Below are 12,222 nucleotides of genomic sequence, written 5' to 3'. Positions count from 1 at the left end.
TGATACAAGCTGCAGCTGAGCCAGCCCCCTCAGCCAGGGGTGGGCTGGTGGGTGTGCTGCCACAGTGGCCTCAGTATGGGAGTAATGACCACAGCCCATGTAGGGGGGTGCCTAGGGGCTCAGGACTGGCCTGAGGATGCTGTTGGAGCAGAGTCTGAATCCCAGCATCCTGCTGCAAACTACCTGGCTTGGGGTGGTTCGAGGGGCTCTGTAGCTCCTGCTCATTCCTCTCTTGGTGCCCCCAGTTCCAGCATCAGAGCTGAGTCTGAGCATGGTGCTCAGTGGCCTTATTTTCTCTGCAGATCATCATGGATTCAAACATCACCAAGCAGGCGCTGAACGAGATAGAGACACGGCACAGTGAGATCATCAAACTGGAGAACAGCATCCGAGAGCTGCACGACATGTTCATGGACATGGCCATGCTGGTGGAGAGCCAGGTGGGGAAAAGGTGCAGCCCAGGGGCTCACCTGAAGGGGTTGGAGGGCGATGGGGCTCCCCTGTGGTGGGTGGGAGGCTGGGCAGCACTGCTCCCCTGCCTGGGTGGGTGCTGAGAGGAAAAACCACATTTAGGACCAGCATGGCTCACACTGGGGCTAAGCTGGGCTCCCTAGGGCTGAAGCCACCCGCCTGGCACCCCAGAGCTGGGGTGCTGTGTGTGTGGGGTGGGAGGTTCATTGAGGGGCTCAGAAGGAGGGCAGTGGGTGGCTGCCATGCAGGGAATGATTTCATAATCTTCCCTGGAGCACCAGGCTCAGGTGGGTGAGCTCGGGGTGCCCCCTTGGCTGTGCTGCCAGCCATGGCACCAGTCCCTTCAGCCAGGCACGTGCTCCTGTGTCTTTGCTCACCCCCCTTCTTGCCCGCCATGCTGCCATGGCCCGAGGAGACGTCGGTGGCAGGTAAAGGCCCACTGGCTGAGCCCCGTGGTGCTGCATGCTCTGCTCTGCATGGCTGCTCCTGCATGGCCACTGTTTGCATGGTGCTGGGATGGCCAGTGGCAGGATGGCAAGGGTCACCAGGGCACAGTGGTGTTGGTGGCCTGTCCTGTCTGCAGTGGGGGAGGTATGTGGGAAATTCATGATTCCATGCCCTGCTCTAAGGGCTGGATGGTGCCAGCACCCTTGTCTTGTGAGTGAGAAGCTCAAAACTGCTGGCACTGGGAATAGAGGGCTGGCAGCTCTGCTCTGCCCCAAATATGGCACAGGTAAGGAGGAAGAAGCAGCAGTTTTACACCAGACAGACAGGGACCAGTTTGTGGGCTCAGTGCTCAGCACCCACGGGCCCCAGGGTTTGTCCTCCCTGTGCTGTCCAGCGTTAGGTTAAGAAATGGGCATTGCAGAGTTGTTGGCTATGAGCCCATGACTCTGTAGCCTCAATTCCCTCCATGCCATGTAGGAGGACACAGGACTTCAAACTTCCCATTCATGCCAGCCCTGCAGGACTTGGCTGTTTCCCTACCTGGTGAGGATTGGCCCAAAGGAGATGAACAAGGCTGGAGTAGTTCACCCCAACCTATGTCCCCACACCCACAGGAGCCTCCACTCCCAGCCTACCCCTGCAGCAGGGGCAGAGCAGGGCAGGGTCCCTGCAGGGCTCTGCAGTCCTGGCTGGCCTTGCTCCAGACCCTCCTGCCTTCAGTGCAGCACTTGCGTGGAGCAGAGCAGTGGTCCCTGGTCCCTGCACGTGCATGGTTTCGAGAGCATCCCTCATGGTGCTGCTGGTGCTGGCCTTGCTCCCTGCCCTGCCGCCTGTTCCAGCAGCATGTGGTGTGGTGCTGGTGTAGATCCTGTTATGGCTTTGATGTCGCCTGAGATACTGGACAGGTCAGTGCCAGGACCAGGCTGGGCGCTCCCTTGGCCCTCACCCTTGCTTGTCTCCCTGTTGGGATGTCCACAGAAATCCTCTGCGATGAGGCATGCAGTCCAGAGCTCGTACCCCAGGGCACCCCAGGAAACACCCAGTGCCCACAGGTACTGATAGTGCCTCTCTCTATGCAGGGCTGCTGGGCAGGGCAGCATCCACCCGGAGCCAGGGAGCAGCAGAGCAGGAAGGAGCTCAGGTCTGCATGCCCGTGGGCGCGTGGGCTGTGTCCTCCTTCTGCAGGGAGAAATGATTGACCGCATCGAGTACAACGTGGAGCACTCGGTGGACTACGTGGAGCGGGCCGTGTCCGACACCAAAAAAGCGGTGAAGTACCAGAGCAAAGCCAGACGGGTGAGTCATGGCTCTGGCTGGGGCCCGTCTGCCCCTGCCTGCAGTGCTGACCCCTCCATCCCAGGCACAGGGCCCAGCTGGCACCTTGCCTGCCCCAGGCAACCTGGCACAGCCTTGCAGGTGCCTGGGGACCACATTACCCCACACCACTGGGAGCAGCCCAGGTCCTGAGGGTGGCACAGCTGAGGCAGAGCTCCCACCACAGAGAAAGCTGACAATGAGCCATAGGGCAGGGGTGCTGCCTGCAGGGAGGAGAAGGGACAAGGTGGACCTCTGCACCAGGCATGCTGTGAGAGCCACATCCCATGCAAAAAAAAAAAAAAAAAAAATGGGGAAAGATCATGGTTCAGCTCGGACCCTGAGCACAGTGCCAGCTGTCTGTCCTGCTCCCAACACCTGGTCCTTTGTCAGCTTGGAGATCTGAAGGCCACCAGCTCAGCTCTGCCAACCCAGGGCAGAAGCAGAAGCAGGAGTGTCCCTCCCTGCCCAGGACTGCCAGAGGCCTTCTGGCTGCCAGGGTGCTGCTCAGAGCCCACCACGGGCAAAGGGGAAAGGACAGACTGCCATTCCCAACTCTTGGGTTCATCCTGCCCCAGCACTCACCATCCCCTCTCCCCTCTCTCCCTACTGCTGCTGGGACACCTGAGCAGAAGAAGATCATGATCATAATCTGCTGTGTGATCCTGGGCATTGTCATCGCCTCCACCTTCGGTGGCATTTTCGGCTAGACTCACCCCACAGGACTGTTTGTGTGCGATGGACGGAGCCGCGCGTGCCATGGGGCTGCAGCCACACCGGAGCAACCCACGCAGCCCCGGAGCCTCCCAGCAGCATTTCAGTTTCTAATGCATGGTTGTTTGTGACGCTGTGTGTGCGGTGCGGTGCGTCTGTGTGGAGGGAGCTCCAGCCCCGGGGCACAGGGCGGGGGGCAAGCGATGGTGATGGGCGCAAGGGGGACCCCGGGGGGGGAACCCAAGCTCTCATCACTGCTCCAGGCTGGGTGGCTGGCTAGGACCAGGTGGGGAACAGAAGTGCCCTTGGGCACTGCTGCTCATCCTGGGATGGACAGTCTGTGTTAGTGACAGCTGAGGAGGGACTGATGATGGCTGTTACGGGTCCTTGGGTGCCCAGTCAGCCTCTCCAGCTTGCCCATCACCTCAAACTCTCATGTCTGTCAGCCGCATCTGTGCTTGCAAACACCTTCCCTTGGGCTGCTTCTCTTCGGGACCCTTCCCCAGGGGTGCTCTCTACCCAGCCCTGCCTGGCCAGTGACTGTGTCTGGCTCTGGGGCTCCATCCCTGCCGCTCCTCCAGTGGCGGGGCTGTCCCCTCCCTACATGAGCCCTCACCCCAGTAGGGTGCCAAAGGCTGGAGGTGCCACTGCAGGTGCTGGGTGCCTGATGGAGCAGTGTGGAATAAGGAGTTGCTGCTTGAGGCCATCACAGTTGTCTGGGGACAGGAATAGGGCACATCAGGGCCAGTGCTGCTCCTGGATGCTGGCCTGACAGGGCAGGAAGACACGGATAGTCTAAGGCCAGTGAATTTCACTGGCTGCTCGTCCTGCCCACAGCCTCATTGCAGTGCTCTCAGCCCTGGCACATGGTGGTCCTGGCTCCTCTTGCCCACAGGCCTGGACTCTGCCTGCTGGGGTTTGGGACTGTTGCTGATGTCCACAGCCCCTGGCAGCACTCACCTGCAAGCAGGGCTGCTCCAGCCTTGCTTTTTCATACCCAAGGCTGGGGGTTAGAAGCAGTTGGGCTTTCTCCTGTTGTGGTCCCAGGAGCAGCCCTTGATGCATCCAGCCCCCTGCAAGCAAGGAGTAGCAGCCTTCCTCCTCCTGTATCCAGTCAGGTTCTGAACAGGCCAGTGCCTGGCTGCCTGTTTGCCACCTCCTGGCACCCTGCCCTTCTGCCCAGCCATACAATGAGGCACCTGCTCTCAGTGGGTGCTGTGGGACAAGCTAGGTGCCCTGTGCCCTCTGCCATGCCCATGACACAGATGCAGCTGCTGTGGGGTTCAAACCCACTGGCAGCTCAGGGGGGTCCAGTACTGCCATTACCCTCAGGCTAGGGACAGGGCTCTGCCTTCACCTTCCTCTGGAGACCCTAGGGCTCTGGCTGACCTGCGTACATGCCATAGTACCACAGAGGAGTCCCAAGGTAGGCTAGGCTCACTGCCACACTGGGATAGGGACTGGCTGTCTGGTGCTGGTAGCAGAAAGGGGACACTGGAGGGCAGCCAGTATTCCACCTTGGGCAGCATCACCTCCCAGCTCCCACCAGTTCCAGGGCAGGGCTGCTCTACAAGCTGGCAGGGTGCTGTGGCTCAGGCAGTGGCTGTGTGTGGCACCTCGGGGTGCAGGAGAAAGGCAGTGGCTGCAGCCAGAGTGCTGCCTCCCCTAGGGCCAGCCCTGCCCAGCTGCAGCCCTGACACGGCCTCTTCTCTGCCACTGTTACCCGAGGTCCCCCCTGCAGCCCCTTGTTGCATGCAGCTGCCCTTGGGAAGTGAGTCCAGCCTGGTTCCCCACACTGCCCAGTCCAAGCCCCTCAGGGTGCAGCCATGGGAACATCCCAGACAACAGCTCTCTTCTTTCACAGTCCCACACCAACCGATGTGAGCTCCAGCACTGCAGCCTGCATGCACTGAAGGGCTTGGGGCACCAGGACCATGCAGGCAGGGGTAGGAGGCAGGCAAGGGCAGGGTCTCTGCTCCAGGGGGATGTGTCTGGCTGCAGGAAAAGGGAGTGACTGTGTTCCTGTCTGTCAGCAGCTCCCTGCCACTGCTGTCCATACTTACTCTGCCAGGCCACCAAGAGCCCCAGGGCCCCTCCAGGAAGCAATAACACTGGGCAGGCAGGGAAACCCTCCTCCCAGGCTCCTGCCCTTCAGCCATGTTCCTACCCTGCAGCCATCCCCACTGCTAGCACAAGGTGACTACTTTTTCTTCCAGGCAGCAGCTTTAGTGGCACAAGCTCACCTGACATCAGGGCTGTGGCACCCCTGTCAAGGGACAAGGCCAAGAACTGCACCGGGGGGGGGGGGGGGGGGGGGGGATTCTTGGCCCTTGCTCCTTGTTGGCACCACCACTGCCAGCAGCCCCCACAGCAGCAGGAGTTGGATGGGGCCAGTCAGGGCTGCTGGCACTCTGCTGGGATCCCGTGGGCAGCAGCAGTGCTGGGCTCCAAAGCAAGGGAGATGTGGAGCAGGCTGCCACTGCTGCCCCACAGGCAGGCTCACACTGTCCTCGCTGTGAGGGGAGGGTGTTTTGGTGCAATAATTACCCCTGCACTACGGGAAGCCCCACCGAGTTCCTTTTTACCTACCTGTTGTTGCATGTACAGACCAAATCACCAAGTGTGGTTGTGCTTTGGGAAGATGTTTCACCTTTTCTTTCCAGTCCCCAACCTGCACCCGCTTGTCCTTTGGGTTCCACCACCTCTGTTCCAAGTGCCACCCGCCCTCCCCATGCCGGGAGCGTGTTGATGCAGTATTCCATGAGCAGTGTGGGGCACGCACAGCTTGCACTCGAACTGGGGATTGGGTTTGGTTTTTTTTTTGTTTTTTTTTTTTTTTTTTTTAAATTAATGTACTTGAAGGCTTTCCGAGCCCCTTGTGGAGTTCTACTGTTGCTGTACTGTGAGCTAAGTGTCCTTGTTTTCTATGTGGATCTTGACCCTGGCTTGCTCTGTCTCACTGGGCTGGATGACACTGTATGTTGCCTCTCTTCTCCTTCCCTCTTTCCCTCCCTGCTAGCATTCCTTTCTTCTCCCAAGGCTTTGGGTGCAAAACAGCTTCCCATTTTGTGGAATTTTTATGTAGAATAAACATTTGTAACTGTAAAGCTCTGGGTGGCACCTCTCCTTGTTTCGAGGGAAGGGAAGAGGCGATGGGGGGGTTCCAGTCAGCCCCAGCACCGTGGAAGCACTAAAGCCAACTTGTGCCAGGAGCAATTTTGTCCTCATGTATCTACACCTTGACAGTTTGGATCCTCTGCAGGCAGAGGGGCAGCTGGAAGGGAATGAGGTACCATATTCCCACCTCAGTACTCCCAGCACCAAGGGCAGGACACAGGAGACCAGATAACACTTCCAACTCTTTGATTCTTTAGTGAGGAACTGGGTTGCACATCCTGGCTTACCTGGAGTTCAGCTGGCTCACTGCACTCAGGAAGGTAAGTGATGGCACTGCAGACACCCAAGTGGCCAGAGCACTGTCTGCACCTTCACCAAGGAAACAGGGCTGGAAGCTTTGCTGTTTGGCAGTACTGGAGCCAGTCTGTAGCTTTAAGAGCCACAATGAGAAGTCCCAGCAAGTCCTCAGGTGTGGGGTGCCATCTGTGCCATCCATAGGAGGCTCACTGGAGGCACCCACATGCCACCTTCCATGCCAGCAGTGTCCAGAGCAATTCAGAAGTGAGGACGGCGCTTCCGACCTGTGTATTTTGTGTCTGCTCGCACCTCCCTGTGGGAAGAGTAGGGAACAGCTTAGCTCCACCTGCAGGTCACTTCGGGAGGGGAAGGGAACAGGTTTGTGACAGGAGTTTGGAGAGGTGATAGCAGGCCAGTCCAGCCTCTGAGGCAGGAGTCAGCTGAACTCACTTGCCCTGGCGTCGTCTACGCTCCTTCTTCTCCAGGATCCAGTCCCGACTTTTCTTCACAGACTTGCCCTTAACATTTCTGAACCGTGTCCTATGGGGAAAGTGGACAGCAGCTGGAGAGAAACTGAAGTGTGGGGGCACATTTCTCTGCCTCTGAGGATTGTTACCCAGAACTGGGCCACAAAAGTAGTTTCTCTCCCATCACCCCTGGGCAAGAGGCTCAGCCAGCACTGGGGTGGGTGGCCAAACTCCAGACACACTGGAGAAAGAGACTGATTCCAGCCCTGACTCAGACCTGAAGGACCCTGACCTGTGAACTCCAGCAGCCCAGGACACCCCCATGCCATACCCCAAGTCACACCAGCAGCATGCTGCACTCTGGGATCTCAGGGGATTACAGGCTGATGCATAACCACTTTCCCCTTGTCTGCTCTACTCCAAACAAGGCAGACAAAGTCAGGCTTCCTACAAAGTTCCCAGCTCTGCCACTGCCCTCCAAGACCAGATACCCCTTAGACTACATGAGCAGAGAACAGCAATGTAAGAGGCAGGAAAACGTGGCAGCCACAAGCTCCTGGCAGTCACGACAACTTTCCTCTGGTTTTTGTTTTGTCTCTCCCACTGGCTGCAAGAGGGGCTCCTCCCTGCACCACTGCTGTGGAAAGAGACCTGGCCAGCATCAGAAACTCCCAGGCCACAGCTAAGTAGAGCTGAGCAAAGACCTGGAGAGAAGGCAAAAGGGAATGCCAGGACTCAAACACGGCAGCTTGCCTCTGTGGCTCCATCATGAGCCCTGTAAGCATTCCCTCTCCCACACCACTGGCATCAGCTGGAGAACCCAGTGCTGGACAGAAAGCACACCTGACTGACTGCTGAGCTACAGCTCTAGGGTAAGCACCTACAGCCACATGGAAGAGCTCTGGGAACTAACTAGTTTTGTTCCCTGTGTCCAGGCCCTCGGTAAGATCAAGCAGTTCTCTCAGCTGCTCTGAGTTCTCCCTGTCCTTCCCCTCTCACTGCTTCTCACACAGCAGCAGTGTGGTCCCCAGTAAAATTCAGCCCTCAAAGCCCCCTACTCCTTGTTGGGGAGAACCTGCAGCCTCACCCCCACACCATACCTCTCATTGGTGAACTTTGCCTGGTGTGGCTCTTCATTGGCACACTCTGTACCAAGGCCCTGGAAAGCAAAATTGGGAAGTTGTGTTCTCCTCTGGAACAGACACAGCTATTCATCAGCTCATCAAAACTAAGGGGAATGCAGGGATCTGCAAGGGGAAGGACCAGAGCAGGAACAAACCACTCTTCCAGAAACCACGGCAAAAAGAAGCAGATATCAGAAAACAGCTTTAAAGAGGGAAGGGTCAGACTGGATATTGGAAGAAATTCTCCCTTTGAGGGTGGGGAGGCCCTGGCACAGGCTGCCCAGAGAAGCTGGACATCCTTGAAATTTTAAAGGCCAGGCTGGACGGGGCTTGGAGCAATCTGGGGTAGCAGAAGGTGTCCCTGCCCATGGCACGGGGTTGGAACAAAATCAGCTTTAAGGTCTCTTCCAACCCAAACCAGTCTGTGATTATACAAGAGCAGGGCTTGGTGACTGGCAGAAAATGTAGGAATGAATTCACTTCTGTGCTCACAGAGCTGTTTGGCTCCCACACTGCCCACAGCTTTTCCACATCATCCAGTAGCCAAGACAGCAGCTCTACTGCCTCATGGAGGCCCTCACCTTTGGTAATGTGCCAGATGTCCCAACAAAGAGACAAAGGAAGAACCTGAAAGAACAAGAGTAAGGATCATGAAAGTTGTATCAGCATGTGAGTCTCAGTCTCCAGGCAAGACTGAGATAGTTTATAAGAGAGTCAGATCTAAGCTTTAACCTCTGTCTATGACTATATAATGCGAGAGAGAACAGCTCGGGGGGGGGGGGGGGGGGGGGGGGATATGAAAAAAAAATCACTGCTAAACCCAGGCCTCACCCCAAACACACAAGAGATCCAGGACTCACTTCTTGGCTTTGGTGCTGTTGGGGTAATCCACCACCATTCCCCCTGTAAATCCAGCTCTCATGGCTTGGGCTGTGATGAGCTCCAGCTGGGAAAAGCAGCAAGTGCAAAGTTAATTAGCAGTCATCCCCCAGGAAAACCCAGGAAACCTCAGGGAGGACCACACCTGACTGGGCATTCACAAGACACATTGGTTCTCCTCCTGCTAAGCTCTGCACCTATCTCCTGGCTCTGAAGTACCATCCAGACACCAATTCCCTGCCTTTGTTGGTTCTCCCTGCTCCTCAATCTAGCCTGGGTTAGCTGGCACAGCAGATTCTCTAGGAGAGAGATACTGGGCTGGATTTTCCAGATGTGAGTTAGAGAGCAGTGCTGATGACTACAGCCAGTCTTTAAACCCACATTCACATTGTATCCCACCACTTCAATTTTAAGGCTCAGCCCAAGACAATCTATGAAACAACAAAAATTGCACAAGGTAGCTCCTCCTTACAGATTTTTTTTTTGGGCTCTTGAAGAGCTTTAGAAGTGGCAGGCAGGACAGAGACACAGATTTGATGTGGAAGAACACAGTGTATTCAGAGCCCCAAACAGTATATGATTTCTCTGCCTGTACCCCTTCCTGACTGACTGATGGGCTGTACCTGCTCCGAGTTCTCAGGGTACAACTGCAGCACAGCTCGGGCTCCTCGGGCCTGCAGGAAATAAAGCTGATCACACACTTGTCTCAGTGCAGGTGACTCTCTGGGTCACCCTATCCCAGCCCCAGACACGAGCTCCTTCCTCCCCAAAACCTCTGGGACAAGGCTCCCAGGACAGCTGCTCAGCCCACAGAGCAGTGAGGCACAGGGGGAACACCAGACATCACAGAATCATGGAACTGTTAAATTTGGAAAAGACCACCAAGACCATCAAGTCCAACCTTGATGCGAAGCAGCACAAGGCAAGAAGGTAGGCAGTGGGTGCTCCTACCAGTCCTGCTTCAGAGCAGCATTTACTTAAAACAACCTTGAAGTATCTTGCTGAAAAGCACCAGCAAGACACAAGAGCAGCAGAGACCTGGCTGGTAGAGGGTGGAACTTACCAGGGCAGTGTAAAGAGTAGAGAAGAATCTGTAGAGGCGTTTTGGGGGGCTGTGTGATTTCTTGTCAGCATTACAGAGCCACTGCACTGCAGAAATACTGAGAAGGAAAATAAGACCCCCAGGACACTGAGTCATTGGTTCCTTCACAGAGCTTGCCATCCCCTTTTGAGCTGAATTCCTGCACTAGGAATGTGCTGGGCCTCAGGGAAATTATTTAATTTCCTCTGTGTTGCTTTGCCTTCTGTTTCACAGTCACACAAACCCCTCTGGAGACTCACTATGCCAAAACTTAACAAGGTGCATAAGTTACAGGACAAAAGCATCACCAAGCATTCCTTTTAGTCCGAGTGCTCAAATCATAGAATGACAGGATGGTTTGGCTTGGAAGGGACCTTAAAGCTCATTCCATCCCCTTCCGTGGGCATGAGCATCTCCCACTGTCCCGGGTCTCCAAGCCCTGTCCAACCTGCCCTTGGACACTTCCAGGGATAGGGCATCCACAGCTTCTCTGGGCAAAGTGTGCCTTATCACCTTCACAGGGGAGAATTTCTTCTGTGTATCTCACCTAAATTTTCCCACTTCCAGCTTGAACCCGTTATCTCAGTCCAATCATCACAGCTCCTGGTAAGCATTTGAGAGGTCAGCTATGTCCCTTGCCTGGCCAAGCAGGTTTTCCCAGTGAGCAATCTAAACCACAGTTTTTAGCTCAGGAATGGACAGTCCCTGCTTCTTCCCAGCTAAGCTTCAAGCAGGTTAAGTTGTTCTGTCCCCTTCATCCCAAAACCAACCATCAAATCCTTGATCCAGGGACTGACTTTTCTAAGCAATGCCACATATTCTGTTCTCCTCCTTGATGCGTGTCTCAGCCATCCTGACAATATCCCCACTTTATTTTCTTCAGCAGAATTCCTAGCTCACCAGCACAAAATGCCAAGCATCACTTGGGAAACAGCTGTCACAAGCTGTTTCTACCGTTCAGAATTTCTGAGGTTTGTCCTGGAGTGATGGAGCCAAGTTGCATAGAGCAAAGAGAGTGGCTGACAAGGCCAGTTCCTCTCACCTGTGATTTACCAGATGAGCACCATGTGTACTATGCAGTTCTGTGGGGCATCAGAAGAGCTCAGCTACATGCACAGACTCACCTGATACAGCCATCAAACACCCCAGGCCTGAAGGGAATGCCATGACCCACATCTGCAAGGAGAAGGTCTCCTTCCACCTCCCTCTCCACAGCCACATCTGCACAGAACAGAGCACAGCTCAGGCAATCAGCTCCCACCTCTGGGGCCTCTGAGGGTCTCAGGGGAGGTTGTGCTCACCTAGCATGGCAGGGCTGATGTCCATGCCAATCCAGTAGTGACCCTCCTCAGAAATGTAATCCCCACTCAGCCCAGAGCCACAGCTAGAGGAAGGGGGAAAGTGCTGGGATCATGGGGCTGGTCTGAGGCTGCTGCTGGCCGGACACAACCAACAGCCTGTCCTTCTTCTTCAGCCCACAAAAGACATTGGTGCTGTGGGACCTGAATACCCCCTCACCCTGCGTGCCCCCCACAACCCCAAATGCTCCATGTGCCATGGAACCGGCCAGAGTCCCGCTCACCCCACGTCCAGGAGAAGGCACGGACGGTCCTCGGGCAGCCCCAGCAGCTCCACAGCACGCTCCGACATCTGTGACTGGATCTCCACCACCCGGGAGCTGAGGCACAGGCAGAGTGTGGGCGATGGGCGGCAACCCCACGGCGATATCCCCCACACCGCTAGCTTTGAACCCGCACCGCTTCACGGCATGACCTGAGCACCGCTTCGCCTGACGCCAGGATACGAGACCCTCTCCCTGCACTCCCCGCCCCACCCGGCCGCTACCACATGCCGGGGCCGGGCACCCCAGGCCCTCACGGCAGGGCCACCACCACTCCCGGCAGGATCCAGGACCAGCCACCCATTCCCGCTGGATGCCCCCGATGTCCGCCCCATGACGAGGCCCCTCCGCGCCCCACGACAGGCTCCGCAGTCCGGGTCCCGCCGTACTTCTGGGTGTACTTCCGCGCCTCGGCTTCATCATAGAACTGTAACGAGAGAGCGGCGGGGCGGCGGTGAGGCCCAGCACCCCCAGGAGGGGCCGCCCCACAGGAGCCTGGTTCTCCCGCATCCCCCGCTCACCAGCTCGGGCGGCCCGCGGTGCTCGGGCCGGCGGCCGCTACCCGCCATGCCGCGGACGCGTGACGTCACTGCTTCGCGCTGATTTTGACGTCACTGCCGCGCGCCCGGCCTCTCCGCCTGCATTACGCCACTAACCCGCGTCCGGCCCCTGCAGCATGGTGGCGGCGGG

At 56.8% G+C, this 12,222-nt stretch overlaps 2 protein-coding genes and 1 non-coding gene across 3 annotated transcripts in view; 1 reads left to right on the top strand and 2 right to left on the bottom strand.

The window, feature by feature from the left end:
- The window catches only part of STX1A (syntaxin 1A), a gene marked incomplete at its 5' end in the record, with an annotated part of 52,702 nt that extends 49,760 nt beyond the window's left edge, over window positions 1-2,942 (top strand). The window contains 3 exons of the mRNA XM_062506888.1: window positions 303-440; window positions 2,104-2,214; window positions 2,865-2,942. Coding sequence (XP_062362872.1) covers window positions 303-440; window positions 2,104-2,214; window positions 2,865-2,942 — 327 coding nt within the window. The remainder of the gene's footprint in view (window positions 1-302; window positions 441-2,103; window positions 2,215-2,864) is intronic.
- Window positions 2,943-6,292: 3,350 nt separating this feature from the next.
- On the bottom strand, window positions 6,293-12,102 carry BUD23 (BUD23 rRNA methyltransferase and ribosome maturation factor). Its single transcript, XM_062506906.1, has 12 exons — window positions 12,054-12,102; window positions 11,922-11,959; window positions 11,494-11,589; window positions 11,213-11,295; window positions 11,036-11,132; window positions 9,894-9,990; window positions 9,454-9,504; window positions 8,812-8,897; window positions 8,533-8,578; window positions 7,928-7,986; window positions 6,811-6,900; window positions 6,293-6,673 (listed from the first exon to the last, which is right to left on the bottom strand). Exons 1-12 carry the CDS (start codon window positions 12,099-12,101, stop codon window positions 6,619-6,621), a joined length of 846 nt encoding a protein of 281 aa, XP_062362890.1. The 5' UTR covers window position 12,102; the 3' UTR covers window positions 6,293-6,618.
- LOC134052741 (small Cajal body-specific RNA 20) lies at window positions 7,346-7,478 on the bottom strand. Its single transcript, XR_009933893.1, has one exon. It is a non-coding gene; the product is annotated as a small Cajal body-specific RNA 20 (non-coding RNA).
- Window positions 12,103-12,222: the final 120 nt, after the last annotated feature.

This window comes from Cinclus cinclus, chromosome 22 (genome assembly GCF_963662255.1).
Source record: "Cinclus cinclus chromosome 22, bCinCin1.1, whole genome shotgun sequence".
Taxonomy (NCBI): Eukaryota; Metazoa; Chordata; class Aves; order Passeriformes; family Cinclidae; genus Cinclus; species Cinclus cinclus.
The sequence above is the reverse complement of the archived record's forward strand: the minus strand, read 5'-3'. Positions and strand labels throughout refer to the sequence as shown.

Bases quoted from the DNA above. Each gene is read 5' to 3' on its own strand.
- BUD23 (XM_062506906.1), bottom strand. From the start codon at position 12,101: ATGGCGGGTAGCGGCCGCCGGCCCGAGCACCGCGGGCCGCCCGAGCTG. The intron at 11,960-12,053 runs GTGAGCGGGGGA...CTCTCGTTACAG, and splicing joins ACCGCGGGCCGCCCGAGCTG to TTCTATGATGAAGCCGAGGC. The intron at 8,579-8,811 runs GTGAGTCCTGGA...TTGTTCTTTCAG, and splicing joins AACAGCACCAAAGCCAAGAA to GTTCTTCCTTTGTCTCTTTG.